The following is a 16450-nucleotide window of genomic DNA, read 5'->3' as shown; positions in this document are numbered from 1 at the left end:
GGCTGGACATATTATAAAAAGGCGTATGAGTAAAGGCTTTCACACAAATAAGTGTGGGCACCTATGACAAACCAAAGGATCATCATAAGTAATGGTTTGGGCAGCTTGGCAGAAGTGTAGACTTCCATTAGTGACGAAAAGCAAAGTATCAAAAGCTTATAAAAGCTTTGGAAAAACGGGCTTACCAACACACACACACACACATATTGTCTTTTTGGCCATGTAAAGGAGCATTGAGTGAGTCGCGATGGCATACAATAGTGCACTAAGCGGACCTTTGTACACACACACACTTTTTTTTTGGTAATATTGTATACACACACACGCGTGTGAGTCGCGATGGCATACAATAGTTGTCACGATTGTGACTAACTCTCTCTTAATCTCTCCCTAATTACTCCTTAATCCCTCATTAACTGTAAAGACACCTGTGAAGGGTCACTATCAAAGGACATGCCTATTCATTAAAGACACACCCCTAAGTCCTAAGGACATAACCATTGATTCAAGAGCCACACCCCTTCATAGGGATGTGCCTCTTCAATTGTATTTTTTCGACCTCTATTTAAGAAAGGCCCCTGTCTCAATGCAATCTCTCAGTCTTTTCCTGTAGCATTTGTCTTATGTTCATTAAGCTATAAAAGCTTTACAGTGGTATCAGAGCAAACTTTTTCCGCCCTGTGACATGCCCAAACCCTAAAACCAGTCCTAACCCTAACCCTAAAATCAGTCAGCCCAAACCCTAAAATTGGGTGTAGCAAGTATTGAATGGAAGAGCAGGAGAGAATGCCCCATCAAATTCAGCCCCAAACTCCCAATTTTTGCTGATTAATGTTGGGCTAGCCATATGCAGAACACTCTTGAACAGAGGCAAGACAGCATGCAACGGAAGCTTACCTCTTCAGCCGGCACCCTTTCATGGACAGGCACCTCTCCATTGAATAGCCGCATCCCTTCGTGGATTTTCCCCAGCCGGCTGTCCATTGAGAAGCAAAATCGGACAAAGTTTTTGGGCCAAAAACGCGTTTCGGGCGCATCTGGACCTCCGTTTTTCAGAAAGCAGGCAATTTCGAGCACTACGGGTAAGTCATCGATTCTCTGCAGAACTCTGTATTAAGAACTGCAGGAAGACAGATTGACTGTGCAGACACTGTGGGTGCTGCAAAGAGGTCTACAGTTGCCATTGGGTGTATGTATGCACATTGAAGTCACTGGTTGTGACATTTGAGAGTACTACAGTACCGCTGCAGAAAATACAGCAGTTGTGCAGAAAAAAGCCAGAGTGCAGTTTCTGGTAAAATTGTGTGTTTGGCAAGATGTCTAATGATGGCATAACACAGATTGTGGTTGAGAAGCTGGATAAGAATAACTTCCATGCTTGGAGGTTCAGGTTGACGAATTTCTTGATGGAAAAAGGCTATTGGGACTACATAGAAGGTGAGCATGAAGAGGCACTGGAGATACCGGATATAAATCCGACTGCTGCAGATGTGAAAGAGTTTAAAGACTGGAACCAAGGAGCCAGGAAGGTTATGTATTGGCTCTCCATTAGTATACAGGACACCATGATTGGGCACATTCAGGATGCCAAGTCCCCCAAGGAGGCGTGGGACACCTTGGTAAAGCTCTATGAAACAAATACCAAGGCACGTAAGATACAGTTGAAGAATGAACTTCATACTGTGGAGAAAAAGAGCATGTCTGTGAATGACTATGCGCTGAAGATAAAGGGTATTGTGGAATCCCTTGCATCTATTGGTGTGTCAGTAGATGATGATGATAAGGTGGAAGTCTGTCTACGTGGTCTCGGGCCACAATACAAGGCATTCAAGACGTCCATTCAGACTCGCGAAACATTCCCAACTTTATAGATTTGGTGTCTATGCTGATTATCGAAGAGAAGAGCTTGGGTGAAGACCAACAGTCTTCACAAAGCAAAAACAGTTCAGAGCAACAGGCCTTCTACACGAGTTCAGGAAGAGGACGAGGTAGAGGAGGCCGTGGACGCGGTCAAGGAGGTGGCCGAACAGGTAATCAGAATTATGGTCAGCACAGCAGCAGCAACAACAACAGTCCCAGAATCAATAACAACAACAACAACACGCAGGTGGAAGAGGCAAATTCAGAGGTAGGGGGAGTCAAAGAGGCCGTGGAAATTGGCAAAGGCAATATAATGATGCACGTGAATGCTATTATTGTGGTAAGCCTGGACATGTGCAGGCAGAATGTTATAAGAAGCAGGCTGACATGCAAAATGGGAAAGTGCAGCAAAACAACTATGCATCCTCAAGCAGAAATAATGAGGATAATGAAAGGTTGTTTGTTATGCAGCATGTCGTGAATGCCATGTTTGAAAATGTTGATGCAGCACAAAAAGATAATGTATGGTATGTGGATTCAGGCGCTTCGAACCACATGACGAGTCATGGGGAGTGGTTCAAGGAGATGAAAAACCCGGAAAGACCAGGTTTTGTGGAAACAGGGGATAACACTGCTCATCCAATTGCCCATGTTGGAGATGTGCCATTGTCTATGCAGGATGGCAAAGTGAAGTACCTTGCAGATGTACTCCACGTTCCGAACATAACAAAGAATCTGGTTTCAGTTGGCCAGATGATTGAGCAGGGTTTGCAGGTTCGGTTTAACCCTGATGGATGTTATGTTGAAGATTTTAAAGACAAGTGCAGGTTGGTTGCAAAAGGCAACAGAGTGGGCAGAATGTTTACATTAAATGTAGACATGTCTGAAATGAGTGCTGCGATGTTTGCAAATGGTTCAGGAATTGTTGCAGACACAGACATTTGGCATAAAAGGATTGGACATGTGAATGTGCAGAGATTGAAGTCTATGCAGACTAAAGGAATTGTGACAGGGCTGCCAAAATTTAAAGTGGAAGGTATGCAGAAAATATGTGAAGCATGCCAATTTGGGAAGCAAACAAAGCATGTGTTTCCACGTAACAGATATGTGAGCAGAAATGCACTAGATATTGTGCATTCAGATGTATGGGGTCCTACAAAGACCATATCTATGGGAGGCTGCATGTTTTATGTGACGTTTATTGATGACCACACAAGGAAAGTGTGGGTATATTTCATGAAGGAGAAGAGTGAGGTGTTCACTCACTTTCAGAATTTCAGAGTTTTGGTTGAAAAGTAAACAGGGAAATATGTAAAGTGCCTAAGGTCAGATGGAGGGGGAGAGTACTTCTCCAATGAGTTCTCTGAAATTTTGAAGAAGAATGGTATTCGGAGACAGTTCACATGTAGATACACTCCGCAGCAAAATGGAGTTGCTGAGCGGAAAAACAGGCACATTGCTGAGATTGCGTGAGCATTGATGGAAGAGAAAAATATGCCGCATAGCTATTGGGCTGAGGCTGTTTCTACAGCAGTAGACATCATGAACAGGACTCCAACTGCAGCCATACATGATGTAACTCCAGAGGAGAGGTTTACTGGTAGAAAACCAGATTTGTCTCATCTGAAAGTCTTTGGATGCATTGCATATGTGCATGTGCCAGATGAGCTGAGAACTAAGCTGGATCCAAAAGCTGAAAAATGTGTGTTTATTGGATACTCCCTTGAGCAAAAGGGATACAGGTGTTATAACCCTGCTACACGTGAGTTGAGGGTAAGCAGGGATGTTGTCTTTGATGAGATGAGCAGTTGGTATGCTGCTGAAAAAGAAGCTGTTGGGGCTGATGTGAGTGGAAGTGTGGTTGCACAGAATGCAGGTCAACAATCACAGTCTTTGAGTGGACCAGGAGAGTCCTCGTCTAGTGGGTCTATTGATAGACCATGGAGTGGCACGCTGCGTCATAATACCAGTCCTGCAAATGTGATTAGTACATCACGTAAAGGAAAAGAGAAAGTGGTTGAGCCCCTTGGTATGCCTGACATTTCTGCAGGGCATTCTCATGTTGATGGAGAATCTAGTGGCTCAGATATGAGCCTTGATGAGGAGCTTGGGATCCCAGCTATGAGAACACCTGGTGTAAAGAAGGCTATGGAAGCCATGAATGAAAAGCTGCGAAGATCAGGGAGAGTGAAGAACCCTGTGCAGAGATTTACATATGATGGTTATGTGGCACATCACTATGCATATATGGCAAAGGTTGTGCAGGTTGTAGAGCCCACATGCATTGATGAGGCTGTTGGAAATGTGTGTTGAGAGAAAGCTATGGATGAGGAGATGGATGCACTATATGGAAATGAAACTTAATTGCGTGAAGGCAAGAAAGCCATTGGATGCAAGTGGGTGTACAAAGTTAAACATAACAGTGATGGAAGCATAAACAGGTACAAGGCTAGATTGGTAGCCAAAGGATATGCGCAGACATATGGGATTGATTATGAGGAAACTTTCAGCCCAGTTGCCAAGATGGCAACGGTGAGAGTTGTGATAGGAGTGGCTGCGTCAAAGCAATGGTCTTTACATCAGATGGATGTAAAGAATGCATTCTTGCATGGGGATTTGCAAGAAGAGGTGTATATGTTGCAGCCACTTGGTTATGAGGATGTGGGTCACCCCGAGCATGTTTGCAGGTTGAAGAAAGCCTTGTATGGCTTAAAGCAAGCACCAAGAGCATGGTCTGACAAGATTTCTGAATATCTTGTCACTATTGGCTTTCATGTAGCCAATGCAGATTTCTCGCTGTATGTGAGACATGGTGATAGAGAGGTTGTGCTTGTTGTCATCTATGTAGATGACTTGCTCATTACGGGGGACCATGATGCAGAGATCTTTGATGTAAAGATCTTGCTAAGACAGAAGTTTGAGATGAAGGATCTGGGGGAGCTCAGATATTTCTTGGGCATTGAGGTGATTAGGTCACCACATGGTATTGGATTACTGCAGAGACAATATGGCTTGGACATGTTGTCCAAGTATGGTATGACAGGCTGTAAGCCTATTTCTGTGCCATTGGATCAGAATGGCAAGTTGAGTGCAGATTCAGGAGAGATCTTGGAGGATCCTACTATGTATAGGCGCATAGTAGGAGGTTTGATCTACATGACGATCACCAGACCAGATTTGAGCTATGTTGTTGGGTTGGTGAGTCAGTTTATGCAGGTTCCACGGAAACCGCATTTGGATGCAGTGAGACGCATACTGAGCTATGTGAAGTCTACTTTGCATTGTGGACTATTCTATGAGATTGGGACAGAGATATGTGTACAAGGGTACACAGATGCTGATTGGGCTGGTAGTATCTCAGATAGAAGATCTACTAGTGGATTCATGTTTTCTTTGGGGAGTGCTGCTCTGACTTGGAGCAGCAAGAAGCAGCCTACGGTTGCTCTATCCAGTACAGAGGCCGAGTACAGAGGAGCTGCTATGGCAGCATGTGAGGTAGCTTGGTTGAGAAAGCTACTTGCAGATTTGGGTCTATCAGTGGATAGACAAGTTGTCATTTTCTGTGACAACATTAGCAGTATACAGTTGGCCAGGAACCCAGTCTTTCATGCTTGTACGAAGCACATAGAGGTTCACTACCATTTCGTCAGAGAGAAGGTCTTGGCAGGAGACCTTGACCTTGTTTATGTCAGCACAGAGGATCAGGTAGCTGACATCTTCACCAAAGCATTGGGTACAGAGAAGCTTCGCAGATTCAGGGCTTCGCTTGGTGTACAGGAGATGGAGTTGAGCTCGAGGGGGAGTGTTGAGATATCGAGCTCGTCTAGTGAGGCGGTGGCCACTGATGACCCGCCTGGGGGATAGGCCCCACTCTTACACCACTGGCATGGTTGGTGAGATCTTGGGTGATATGCGGCCAGTGGGATGACAGGCTGTGTGACAGCCATTCTAGAGACTGGCATAGTTATAGCGCCAACTCATTTAGTCGGGTTCACACTATAGAGAACCCGTGTATGTATTTGGTTGAGTACCTTTCATATTGTGTGTACTCTTATCTTGTATATGGTGTGTTGAGTGTTGAGTAGAGAAGAAGAAGATTTTCAGCCTCTCACCTTGTGTGTTCTCTATTAGGGTTTTGTGAGTGTGTGTGTGTGTGCTTGCAAGAGCTAAAGCTCTCTTTTCCCCTGCATCTTTTCAAACAGTACTAGCAGACGAAGATGTCATTCCTTTCGAGGTAGAGGGCGACGACCTTAAAACTCTGTATCGTCTTTTACAAGCCAGTAAAACGAAGAAATTGGAAATTAAACCCCGTGAATCTTATGGTGGTCAGCGCAATAAGCACATCTTAGACCAATGGCTCTACAAACTACGGTTATACTTTGAAACCATGACCCTTTTTGATTCCAAAAAGGTGATTTTTGCAATATCCCTTCTCAAAGACAGTGCTTTATTGTGGTGGCAACGACGACAGCACACTGAAAAATCGGTTACAACGTGGGAAAAATTCGAGCGGGTCCTCCGTAAGCAGTTCATACCTGCCAATGCGGATTTCCAAGCCCGTACTTGCTTACGCCATTTGGACCAAAATGGTTCCTTGGCCTCTTATATCTCCCAGTTCACCAACTTGATATTGGAGATTGACTCCTTGTCCCCTGCGGACGAACTCTATGCCTTCGTTGAAGGTCTTAACCCCACACTGCGTGTCGATGTTCAGAAATATAATCCTGTCGATCTTGCCGATGCCATACGTTACGCGGAGCGTGTTGCAGAGATTAATTCTCGAAATTCGGTCTCTTTCGATCGAGCTAATGCCTTTCAGAAAGCCAATACCGAGATAGTCGAAGAAAATCTTCTGGCACTTCTACCTCCCGGCCTAATCCCCTATGGAATAATTCTCAACACCCTCGCCGATCAGAAGGATTGTCCTCTTTTCAGTCGCGACGTCCTCAGTCCGTCCAACCACGGAGTTCGGATCGTGGACGGGACCAAGGATGTAACCAATCTCGCAATCCTTGTCCTTCCACTATTCCTTCTGGACGGGATCAACAAAAGACAGGATTGTGCACAATTTGCAATGGACCTTATCGTTGGTTTGGGTGCCCCAAAAGACCAACCCATTGACAGAATTCTAATGTTGAACCCTTCACTTCCGAGGAGAAACCCCCAGTTGCTGACAAAGGAAAGCGTGTGGTTAATCACCATGCTATTGCACATGCTTCGCTAATCACCACTACTGCCACAGCTCAATCTGCCTCTCCACTGTTACCCTAGCGGTCTACTTTGGTTTTGGTTCTTAAAGGTTCTATTTCCAATCACCCTATTCATGTGTTCATTGACAGTGGGTGTTTTCATAACTTTGTGGGAACCACCTTGACCGAGAGATTGAAGATTCAGACTTCTCAAAGTGCTGTTATTTATGAAGTAGAGCTTGTCAATGGTTCCACATCCTTGTGTAACACGGTTGCTAAACACCTCTCCTTTCGAATTCAGCACTATCGTGACAAATTGGATTTCCAAGTCATGTCTTTGGCACATTATGATATGATTCTTGGTCAAGAATGGTTGTATCAATATGATCCCCTGATCAATTTCCGGAACCATTCCATACAATTTACTCAAAATGATACGCTTGTGGTACTCAAAGGCATCAGAGACCAACCCTCTACACCAACCCTTTCAGCTCTTCAAGCAAAACGGTGGGTCCGCAAGAGTGGTTGTTCCTCAGCACTTTTAATGGTCTATTCAGCCAAAGATCCTCCCGAGGACATGGATATGAAGATGATGTACCTCAAGCAACCTTTCTTTGCTCCATACTTGGATCTTTTTCCTCAGGAGCTTCTTGCGGTTCTCCCACCTCGGCGATCAGTCGACCATGCTATTGATCTCCTTCCTGGCAATGCTCCACCTACTCATGCTTTATCTCGAGTTTCTTTTATGGAATCTCGGGAGATACAACGACAACTTACTGAACTTTTGGAGAAAGGACACATGCGACCAAGCAAAAGCCCTTTTGGAGCTCCAGTACTTTTGGTGAAAAAGAAGGATAAGTCTATGCGCCTTTGCATCGACTATCGTGCTCTTAATTTATCAAGAATAAGTATCCTCTTCCGCGCATTGATGAATTGTTTGATCAATTGCTCCATGCAAAGGTCTTCTCCAAAATTGATCTTAAGTCTGGATATCATCAGATTCGCATTCGCGAAGGTGATGAATATAAGACAGCTTTTTGCACAAAATATGGTCATTATGAGTACTTGGTCATGCCATTCAGGTTAACCAATGCCCCTGCAACATTTATGAGTCCGATGAATGATATTTTTCGTCCTTTTCTGGACAAGTTCGTTATTATCTATCTTGACGACATCCTAGTGTTCAATCGTAATATGGAAGAACACAAGGCACATCTTAAGATCGTTTTCCAGGTGTTTCGTGACAATGCTCTTTACATTAATCCAGGCAAAAGTGAATTCTTCAAAACATCCTTGGAGTACCTTGGACATGTTGTTTCAGCAGACGGTATTTCTGTGGATCCGAAGAAAATATAGGTTTTTGTCAATTGGTCAACTCCCACAAACATCCATGATGTTCGATCTTTCTTGGGACTTGCCAACTTCTATCACACAAAGGATCAACGATTTTCAAAAACAGGTGCTCCTCTCACATAACTTTTAAAGTCCGCTCATGCATTCAAGTGGACTGAAGCCGCAACACAAGCTTTTGAAAGTTTAAAGACAGCTTTGACCACAACTCCTGTCATGGCTATTCTTGACCCTACTCTCACTTTTGATGTTTATATGGATGCTTCCGATATTGCTACTGGTGCCGTGTTGATGCAACAAGGACGTGCTATTGCATTTGACAGTCATAAGCACTTTGCGATTCAAGTAAGATACCCAGTATATGACAAGGAATTTTTGGCTATTGTTCATGCCTATCGTTCATGGAAACATTATTCCCTTGGTGCGGATTCAATGGTGAAAACAGATCATCATTCTTTGAAATATATCTTCACGCAACAAGTTATGAATGCTAGGCAAGCGCGTTGGGTCGAATCCTTAGCCATTTTTTATATGACAATTGAGTATGTTCTTGGTCTTACCAATGTGGTTGCGAATGCTCTCAATCGTATGCCGCCAGCTTTGGTCTTAGCTATTTCTACAATTGAAATGGATATACCTCAAAGTTTCAAGGATCGTTATTTAAAGGATCGTGATTTTGGAAATGCATTTCGAATTCTTAATTCTCAGAATGCAACTCCTTCTGAATTGAAGATTTATGGAGCATTAGTGAATGGTTTACTATATTATCAGGACCGTATTTGTGTACCTCAGGATACTCATGTTCGAAGAGTCTTGGTGAAAGAACATCACAAGGTCACTTATGTTGCACACCCAGTCATCAACAAGACATATCGTCTTTTGACGGTTACATACTATTGGCCTCAAATGAAGCAAGATGTTATTAAGTTTGTCACATCATGTCTTTTGTGGCAACGTATGAAAGCTAGTAGACAAGTTCTAGCTGGTCTTCTTCAACGACTTCCAGTTTCCAATGAACGCTGGGAAAGTATTAGTCTGGATTTTATCACTTCATTGCCACGTTCTTCTAAAGGCAATACACAGATTCTTGTGGTGGTTGATAGATTTTCTAAGATGGCACATTTCATTTCGTGCAAGAAAGCAGCCCAGGCTTCGGATATTGCAATACTGTTCATACAATATATCTTTAAACTTCCTGGGTTGCCGAAATCTATAGTTTCTGATCGAAATCCAAAATTAACACGACATTTTTGGACTTGGATATTCAAGTCTCTTGGTACAAATTTACTCTTTAGCTCTGCTTATCATCCACAGACAGATGGACAAAAGGAACGAGTTAATCAGATTCTGGAAGAAATGCTGTGTCATTATGTTCAGTCTCGATTAGCTTCATGGGAAGAATATTTACCTTTGGTGGAATACTCTCCTTCTTCCTGCCAACTTTGTTCTTCAACATAAAGTGGCTTTAGCAGACCAACTCATTCAAGAGATGCAAGATATTCTGTTACAGATTAAGGATAAGATGGTCAGCGTACAAGAGCAATATCAACGCATAGCTAATAAGCATCGTTGTCACATTGAATTTCAAGGAGACTTGGTATTATTATATATTGCCCCTCATCGATACAAGATAGTGAAATCAGTCTCTCCAAAGCTTCGCCCAAGATATTATGGACCCTTTCGTATTATTAAGAAGAACTCATCTCTCAGTTATAAGTTGGAATTACCGCCTTCTTGGGGTAGAATTCATCCAACTTTCCATATTTCTTGGCTCAAGAAGATTGTGGACGGTGATTTTTCAGTTTTAGATGTTTTGGATTATGTTCCAGAAATCGAAGATGAACACATACTCTTACTTGGCAAACTGATGAAGACTTACAGGAATATCCAGAACTTCTTTGGGAATTCTTTCAAAGACAACCATCTCTTCTTTTAGCCGGAGTCTTATTTTAAGTGGGAGGGAATGTCATGATTGTGACTAACTCTCTCTTAATCTCTTCCTTATTACTCCTTAATCTCTCATTAACTGTAAAGACACCTGTGAAGTGTCACTATCAAAGAACATGCCTATTCATTAACGACACCTGTGAAGGGTCACTATCAAAGAACATGCCTATTCATTAACGACACACCCCTAAGTCCTAAGGACATAACCATTGATTCAAGAGCCACACCCCTTCACAGGGATGTGCCTCCTTCAATTGTACCTTTTCGACCTCTATTTATGAAAGGTCCTTGTCTCAATGCAATCACTCAGTCTTTTCCTGCTGCAGCATTTGTCTTATGTTCATTAAGCTATAAAAGCTTTACAATAGTGCACTAAGTGGACCTTTGTACACACACACACACACACACACACACACACGTGTGTGTGTACAAAGGTCCGCTTGGTGTACTATTGTACGCCATCGCGACTCACCCAATGCTCCTTTACATGGACAAACTGACACAAGATGGGCAGCTACATGGTCTCTCCATGGTGGATGGAACACAATTTGTGGCGTAGGCATATGCTGATGATCCCAAGAATACAGAGGCTAATGTAAAGACACTCATGAAAGTAGTTACAGGATTACATGTAAATTTTCAAAAATCAAAGTTACTTCCTTTGAAAAATTATGATTGGTCTCAGCTTTTGTTGCCGGGATTTACGTTTGTAAGGCAAGAGCTTACATGTTCACCTAAAATTCATGGTGGGCTCAATGTCCTTAATATTCATTATCATATATTGGCAAGGAAGGCCACTCTTCTTCTTGTATTTATAGAGCAAGTCAAGCCATGGGCACGCATGCTAGGAGCTATGTGCACTAACATGCAAACAAATGCATATGGACATTGGATTATCAATTATGATGATACAGTCTTTGGACATTTCCATGGTCATATTCTAGGCTCTCCATATTCGATTGCTCTCATTCGAGATTGCCAAGCTATATTATGTTATTTACAATGGTTTGGTGGGCCTCCAAATCGGGGTAACTCATTGTTGCAGAGTATTCATTGGAGTAGGGTATTTGATCGCGACTCCTTGCTTTGTCTCAACCAAGAAAGGCATACAATCTGGCATTGGGGATTTGTCACATACACAACATTGTGGATGAAAATGGTTATGTTTTCACTTTTCCACGTGCAGTTAGACACCATAATTTGGGGATGCATCACAGGCCAATTTGGAGAGTCATTTCAGAAATGATGTAGCCGTTCAAGTCAATCCCAATGCTTGAGGAGATAGAGAGACTTCAAGATTGGTGTTTTGATAGGCAAGTTCTAGGATATACTCTTGTGCCTTTTGCCCATTTGTCTGCAACCAAGGCCCAAGACTCATACATTATACAAACTTCCTTGACTAGACTAGATTTTGGGCATTGTGGACTATCTACCATGCTCGGAATCAGCTGCTCTTCTCTGGAGTTTCTGTTTGGCTCTTTGCTTACTTATGGAGAGCCCTTTTACAATCCCTATGAAATCCGAGGCCTTTCCTTCCAACAACTAGAAGTGTTTTCCCACTGTTTCTGAACTGTGTAGTAGCTGCCCCACTTTGGGACAGCTATGAATGTATATTTGTTATCCTTAATTAGACAGTGGTTTCACTAAAAAAAGTGTGTACAAGGTGGTTCTCTTCTATGTATCAAGGAAGCGACTCTATCTCTCTCCCCCTCTATGGCAAGGCTGTATGGACATGACATCATCATCATCATCCATTGTACGGCTAGATCAGCTGTACGGATAGAAGGGTATTGATGTCATCATGTGTACGGACAGAATATGGAGCTCTACAGATAGAGTACAGAGCTGAACGGACAGCCTGTAGTGACTGTTCAAAAACCCTAAAAAAGTGAAACCCTTAAACTACCGGTCGCCTCATCTTTGGCCCCTAGTGTGGTGTACTATGCAGGTATTTTATTTATTGTTGTGTTGTCATTTGTGTTCAGAATCTTATTTATGGTTAATTGAATCTCGTCCCAAGTCTAGCCTTGTACCTAGCTATTGAGCCTTCGATTTACGCTCGACTTTATAAACCACTTAAAACCAATCACATTCTTGCGAGTTGCAAATCTACAAGATCTTATTTTTGGTTTTCCAAGCTAGAGACATTCCTCTTGCATTGCTTTTTCCCGATGTAAAATGGCTTTGGCTTGCTCATATGACATTAGTACATGGTTCTTCCACATAAAAGCAAAGTTTGCACTCTACCTAGCCCTTGTTGCAGCTATTGTTCTCCCTTTCAAAGGAGGTTGCATATGGCTGTCCTGGAGTGTCTTGAGAAGCCATCTCCAGACTACTAGCCTCCTTAATTGCTTCCCTTTCAACATTCTGAAAATCTTGAGGCATGTCCGGCTCATCCAAAAGTACAACACAAGGTATGCTGATCCACACTTCACCGATTCCGGAAGTCATTAAAACTTCCAAATTTACATGTTTTGTGTGAGTGTCAAGTGTCCTCTGCTCGGGTCATCCCCTGAAAAAGATATGTAATAAATGTTTGTTATATGTGTTGGTTTTTTATGTGTTTTATGTTCCTTGGTTTATAAAAAGGCTTCATTTCCCATGTTATAGTGAAGGGGGTTTGGGGCGGGGGGGGGGGGGGGGGGGGGGGGGGGGGGGGGGGGGAGGGGGGGTTCTTCCGAGGACTCATACATTATGTTGTCGTGGGTGGAGCTCCCACAAATCAGGCCTGGCATGAGAGTTCCAAGATGTGGGTGCCATAGTCCCCTAGGCCAGTGAGTCTGCGTGCAACCATGCTTAGACGTGGAGAGCCTGAGCCATGCTCATACGCAAGCCTATAGTGCTTGGTTGAGTCTTTGAGCCATGCTCAGACTTAAGCTTTGGAGTTGGCATTGCAGAACATGTCTTTGTTGGGGTATGGTGCAGTCCTGAGGCCATCATAGAGTATGTTGAAAGTCTTCTCAGGTCATTTCCACCTCTGCTCCGAAGGGGGGGTATTTGGAGCCTCATGTGCGTGTATCCTTCACGTGTGTACTCCTGTTTATGTATCCACCTATGTACCCATTTGTGTCCATGTGTGAACTCCCCCACAAGGGCCAAGTATATGTGTGTCCACCTAGTGTGTGTGTAAGACCTTATTCATGTATATGCATGTGAACACCTGCTTAGGTGTGAACACCCTTTATAACTGGCCATGTCTCATGTGCTTATATATGAGTATATGTGAGTGTCTCATGTGCTTATATATGAGTATATGTGAGTGTCAAAAATAAGGCTACTTGCCTACAAAAAGCATGTACTTGATTGAAGCAATACACTAGTCACATATCATTGAGTCGTGCAGCACATTCTCTATCTTGAGCATTACTACATTCTCTCTCTCTCTCTCTCCACCATGGAGTTCCATCCACCTTAGTAGTCACTGTCAAACCCTTAACCCTACTGCTCCTTCAATACTATACCCAAAGTATTATAGGTTTGTAGTTACTGGGATCTGTAGGTCCCTGATTTATGAATGGGAATGATGGTGGATGATGTAGGAAGGGAGGAAACCTTCACATATTGCTCTGTTAAATAAGCTTGCAAGAATGGGGGCTAAAACATGGTGTCCATGTACAAAGTGCTCTGCTTGTAACTCCTCATGATGTCTTGCCTTCCCATTATGCAGCTTCTTTAGGGCTTTGTTGACATTCGTAGTGTTGAAAAGATAGGATGATGTGGGCATGGGGATGTGTGCCATCCATGATATAGGCTGATCTTGCACTTCATATAGCTGCCTCCCATGTGATGGGGGTGGGGGTTTTCTTCTCATCCAAATTGTGCCAAGCCTTGAAAGATTGCCCAAATACCAGTCAGTGACTGCTTGCTTCGAGATCGAAAGAATCTATCGAATGTTTCTGAAGGACCGAACCAGTCGAATTTCGTAACCAACTGCTTATCGGGGTGCGGTTCGGGCCGGTCCCAACTGCATACTTATCGGTCTGGCTGCATACTTAGCGGCACTGCCTCATGGACTTTGCAAAATTGATCGTTCGATGGATGTCTGAGCGGTTTAAAGAGTCAAATTGTCTTCACACAGGAAGAGCTAATACTATTTTTGTTCCCATCTGGCAAGGAAAGCCCTCTCCTTGTGCCGGTGAGTCTGCAAAAGCTATGCTGCATCTTACGTATTGTGATCTGTCCGAGTTCCCTTTCACGTAAGAGGTGCAATTTGGTGGTCCGGCACTCATCATCATACCACTCTTTCTGGGGTTGGGAATCCATTGGTAGGCTGGCCGTCGAGTCTAGAGTGTATGGTGTTGGGGAAGCTGGCATGGGCGGAGTCATGGATGATAGAGAAGAGTTGGGCTGTGATGTCAGAGAGAGATAGTGATAGATCTAGAGTGGGGATTCGATGGGATAAGTGGCCCTCATATACATGATCAAGCTCATGGCAAAAGAGGATGTGGGTGTAGGTGGTGGCGGTGTGTGAAGACAAAACGGGGCAAGAGACTGTAAACAAGAGATATGCATGGTCGGCCGAAATGGGTGGGGGTGGGATGGTGAAATTCCGGATCTGTGGTATGAGAGCAGGAGACCCCATTATGTAGTCCATTGTGCTAGTCCCCCTTGCATGTGGGAAGGATGAAAGGCTGTCTGACTGTGGCCATCTGGTCATCCCATTTTATATAACCAGTTCATGCATCCCCCCTAGCTCGAAGAAGTGCCTACCATAGGCTTTTACACCCCCTTCATCTTTGTTGCTCCTCTCTAATCCCATTTCGACTAGTACAATGATACCATGGGTATACAGTACCATGGAAAGCCAACGACATTATCTTTGTCATTGGTGTCCTCAAGCAGGTTCTCACTTCAGCGCTGGGAGAAGAATCATAAGGCAGTGATGTGGGTGCTCAGGTATATCAAAGGCACATAGGGCTTTGGCATCTACTGATTGGGGAAATCCTTGATGAGCTATTGTGACTTGGAATGTAGACTCAAGGCGCTGTTGGACAGGGCATTGCTTCACTCTTGGTTTAGGCTTTTTTTTTTTTGACACAGGCTTTATACAAGGCCGCATGCTTCAAAGAATTCAACCAACTACAGTTGTGCTGCATTTTGCAGAACATGGGAGCTTTGTAGAAGCATCTGATCAAGTAGTATTGTGGCAATGTATACCAAATAGTTTTTATGTGGTTGATTTTTTTTGTATTGTTGTTTGAGCAGATTCACTTTGTAGATTTGGACTTGAAGCCCTTGAACAAGATGCCACACTACTATCATCTTGACCAAGAGATTGTTAGAGCCTATTTACGAGCAACACAAGGTGGAACTATTTCTTATCATTCTCATGGGAATTGTTCTAAAATAATCAAGGAAACATTTTAGGTGACCTGGCTTCCAAGGGTGTTCAGGGGTCCAATTACCTTCACCTCATTTTCAGAACATCGGTTTAGGATTACAAACCCATGCCAACAACTTCAAAGCAAAGGGTAATAGAGATCATTTTCAAAGGATGGTTCAACCCACCCAAGGCTATGCTAGCACCGTAATGACAGGCTGCATTACATATTTTTACACGGGTCCTTGTTGACATGGGCCTTGTAATTTGGTTCAACCAACCTTAAGGGTTTGTTAGCACTAATGAGGGAATTCATTACATATTTCTACATGGGTCCTTGTTGACATAGGCCTCGTAATTTGGTAATTTGTTTTGATAGTTTCAACAGCTCTAATGTTGGACCTTGATAGTTAAGCAGGGATATTGAAACTGCTCTAATGTTGGGCCTTGATGGTTAAGCAGGGATAACGATATTTTTTTAAAGTAAGCAAATCCTATGAAAGGGGTAATTGGTAACAATAACACTTCTCTATTATGAATTGTTTACTTATTGAACTCACCACAATCACCACAAACCCCCCCCCCCTCCCCGCCCCCCGTGCTTGACGGGGTTTCCATACAATAGTTCAGATCAAGAAGTTTCTAGAGTGACAGAGATTTCCACCCATGGGTAGTGGATATCGGGAGTCTCTTTGAGGAGCTGTTTAATGGATGATGTTGATGTCTACCTACTATTGTGCTCATCAGCCCATCATGTATATGTACCTTGTATCCACATGTTATT

General features: G+C 43.3%; 1 protein-coding gene across 2 annotated transcripts in view; it reads left to right on the top strand.

Moving 5' to 3' along the window:
• Positions 1 to 15992, top strand: part of LOC147621282 (inositol-pentakisphosphate 2-kinase-like) — a 61839-nt gene extending 45847 nt beyond the window's left edge. For both annotated transcript variants that reach the window (XM_086823984.1, XM_086823983.1), the window contains exon 7: positions 15552 to 15992. In XM_086823984.1, the coding sequence (XP_086680110.1) occupies positions 15552 to 15713 (162 nt within the window). In that variant the 3' untranslated portion in view covers positions 15714 to 15992. The remainder of the gene's footprint in view (positions 1 to 15551) is intronic.
• The last annotated feature ends 458 nt before the right edge of the window (positions 15993 to 16450 follow it).

This window comes from Cibotium barometz, chromosome 30, assembly GCF_041138505.1.
Source record: "Cibotium barometz isolate CiBa-2024 chromosome 30, ASM4113850v1, whole genome shotgun sequence".
NCBI classification, from domain to species: Eukaryota; Viridiplantae; Streptophyta; class Polypodiopsida; order Cyatheales; family Cibotiaceae; genus Cibotium; species Cibotium barometz.
The sequence above is the reverse complement of the archived record's forward strand: the minus strand, read 5'-3'. Positions and strand labels throughout refer to the sequence as shown.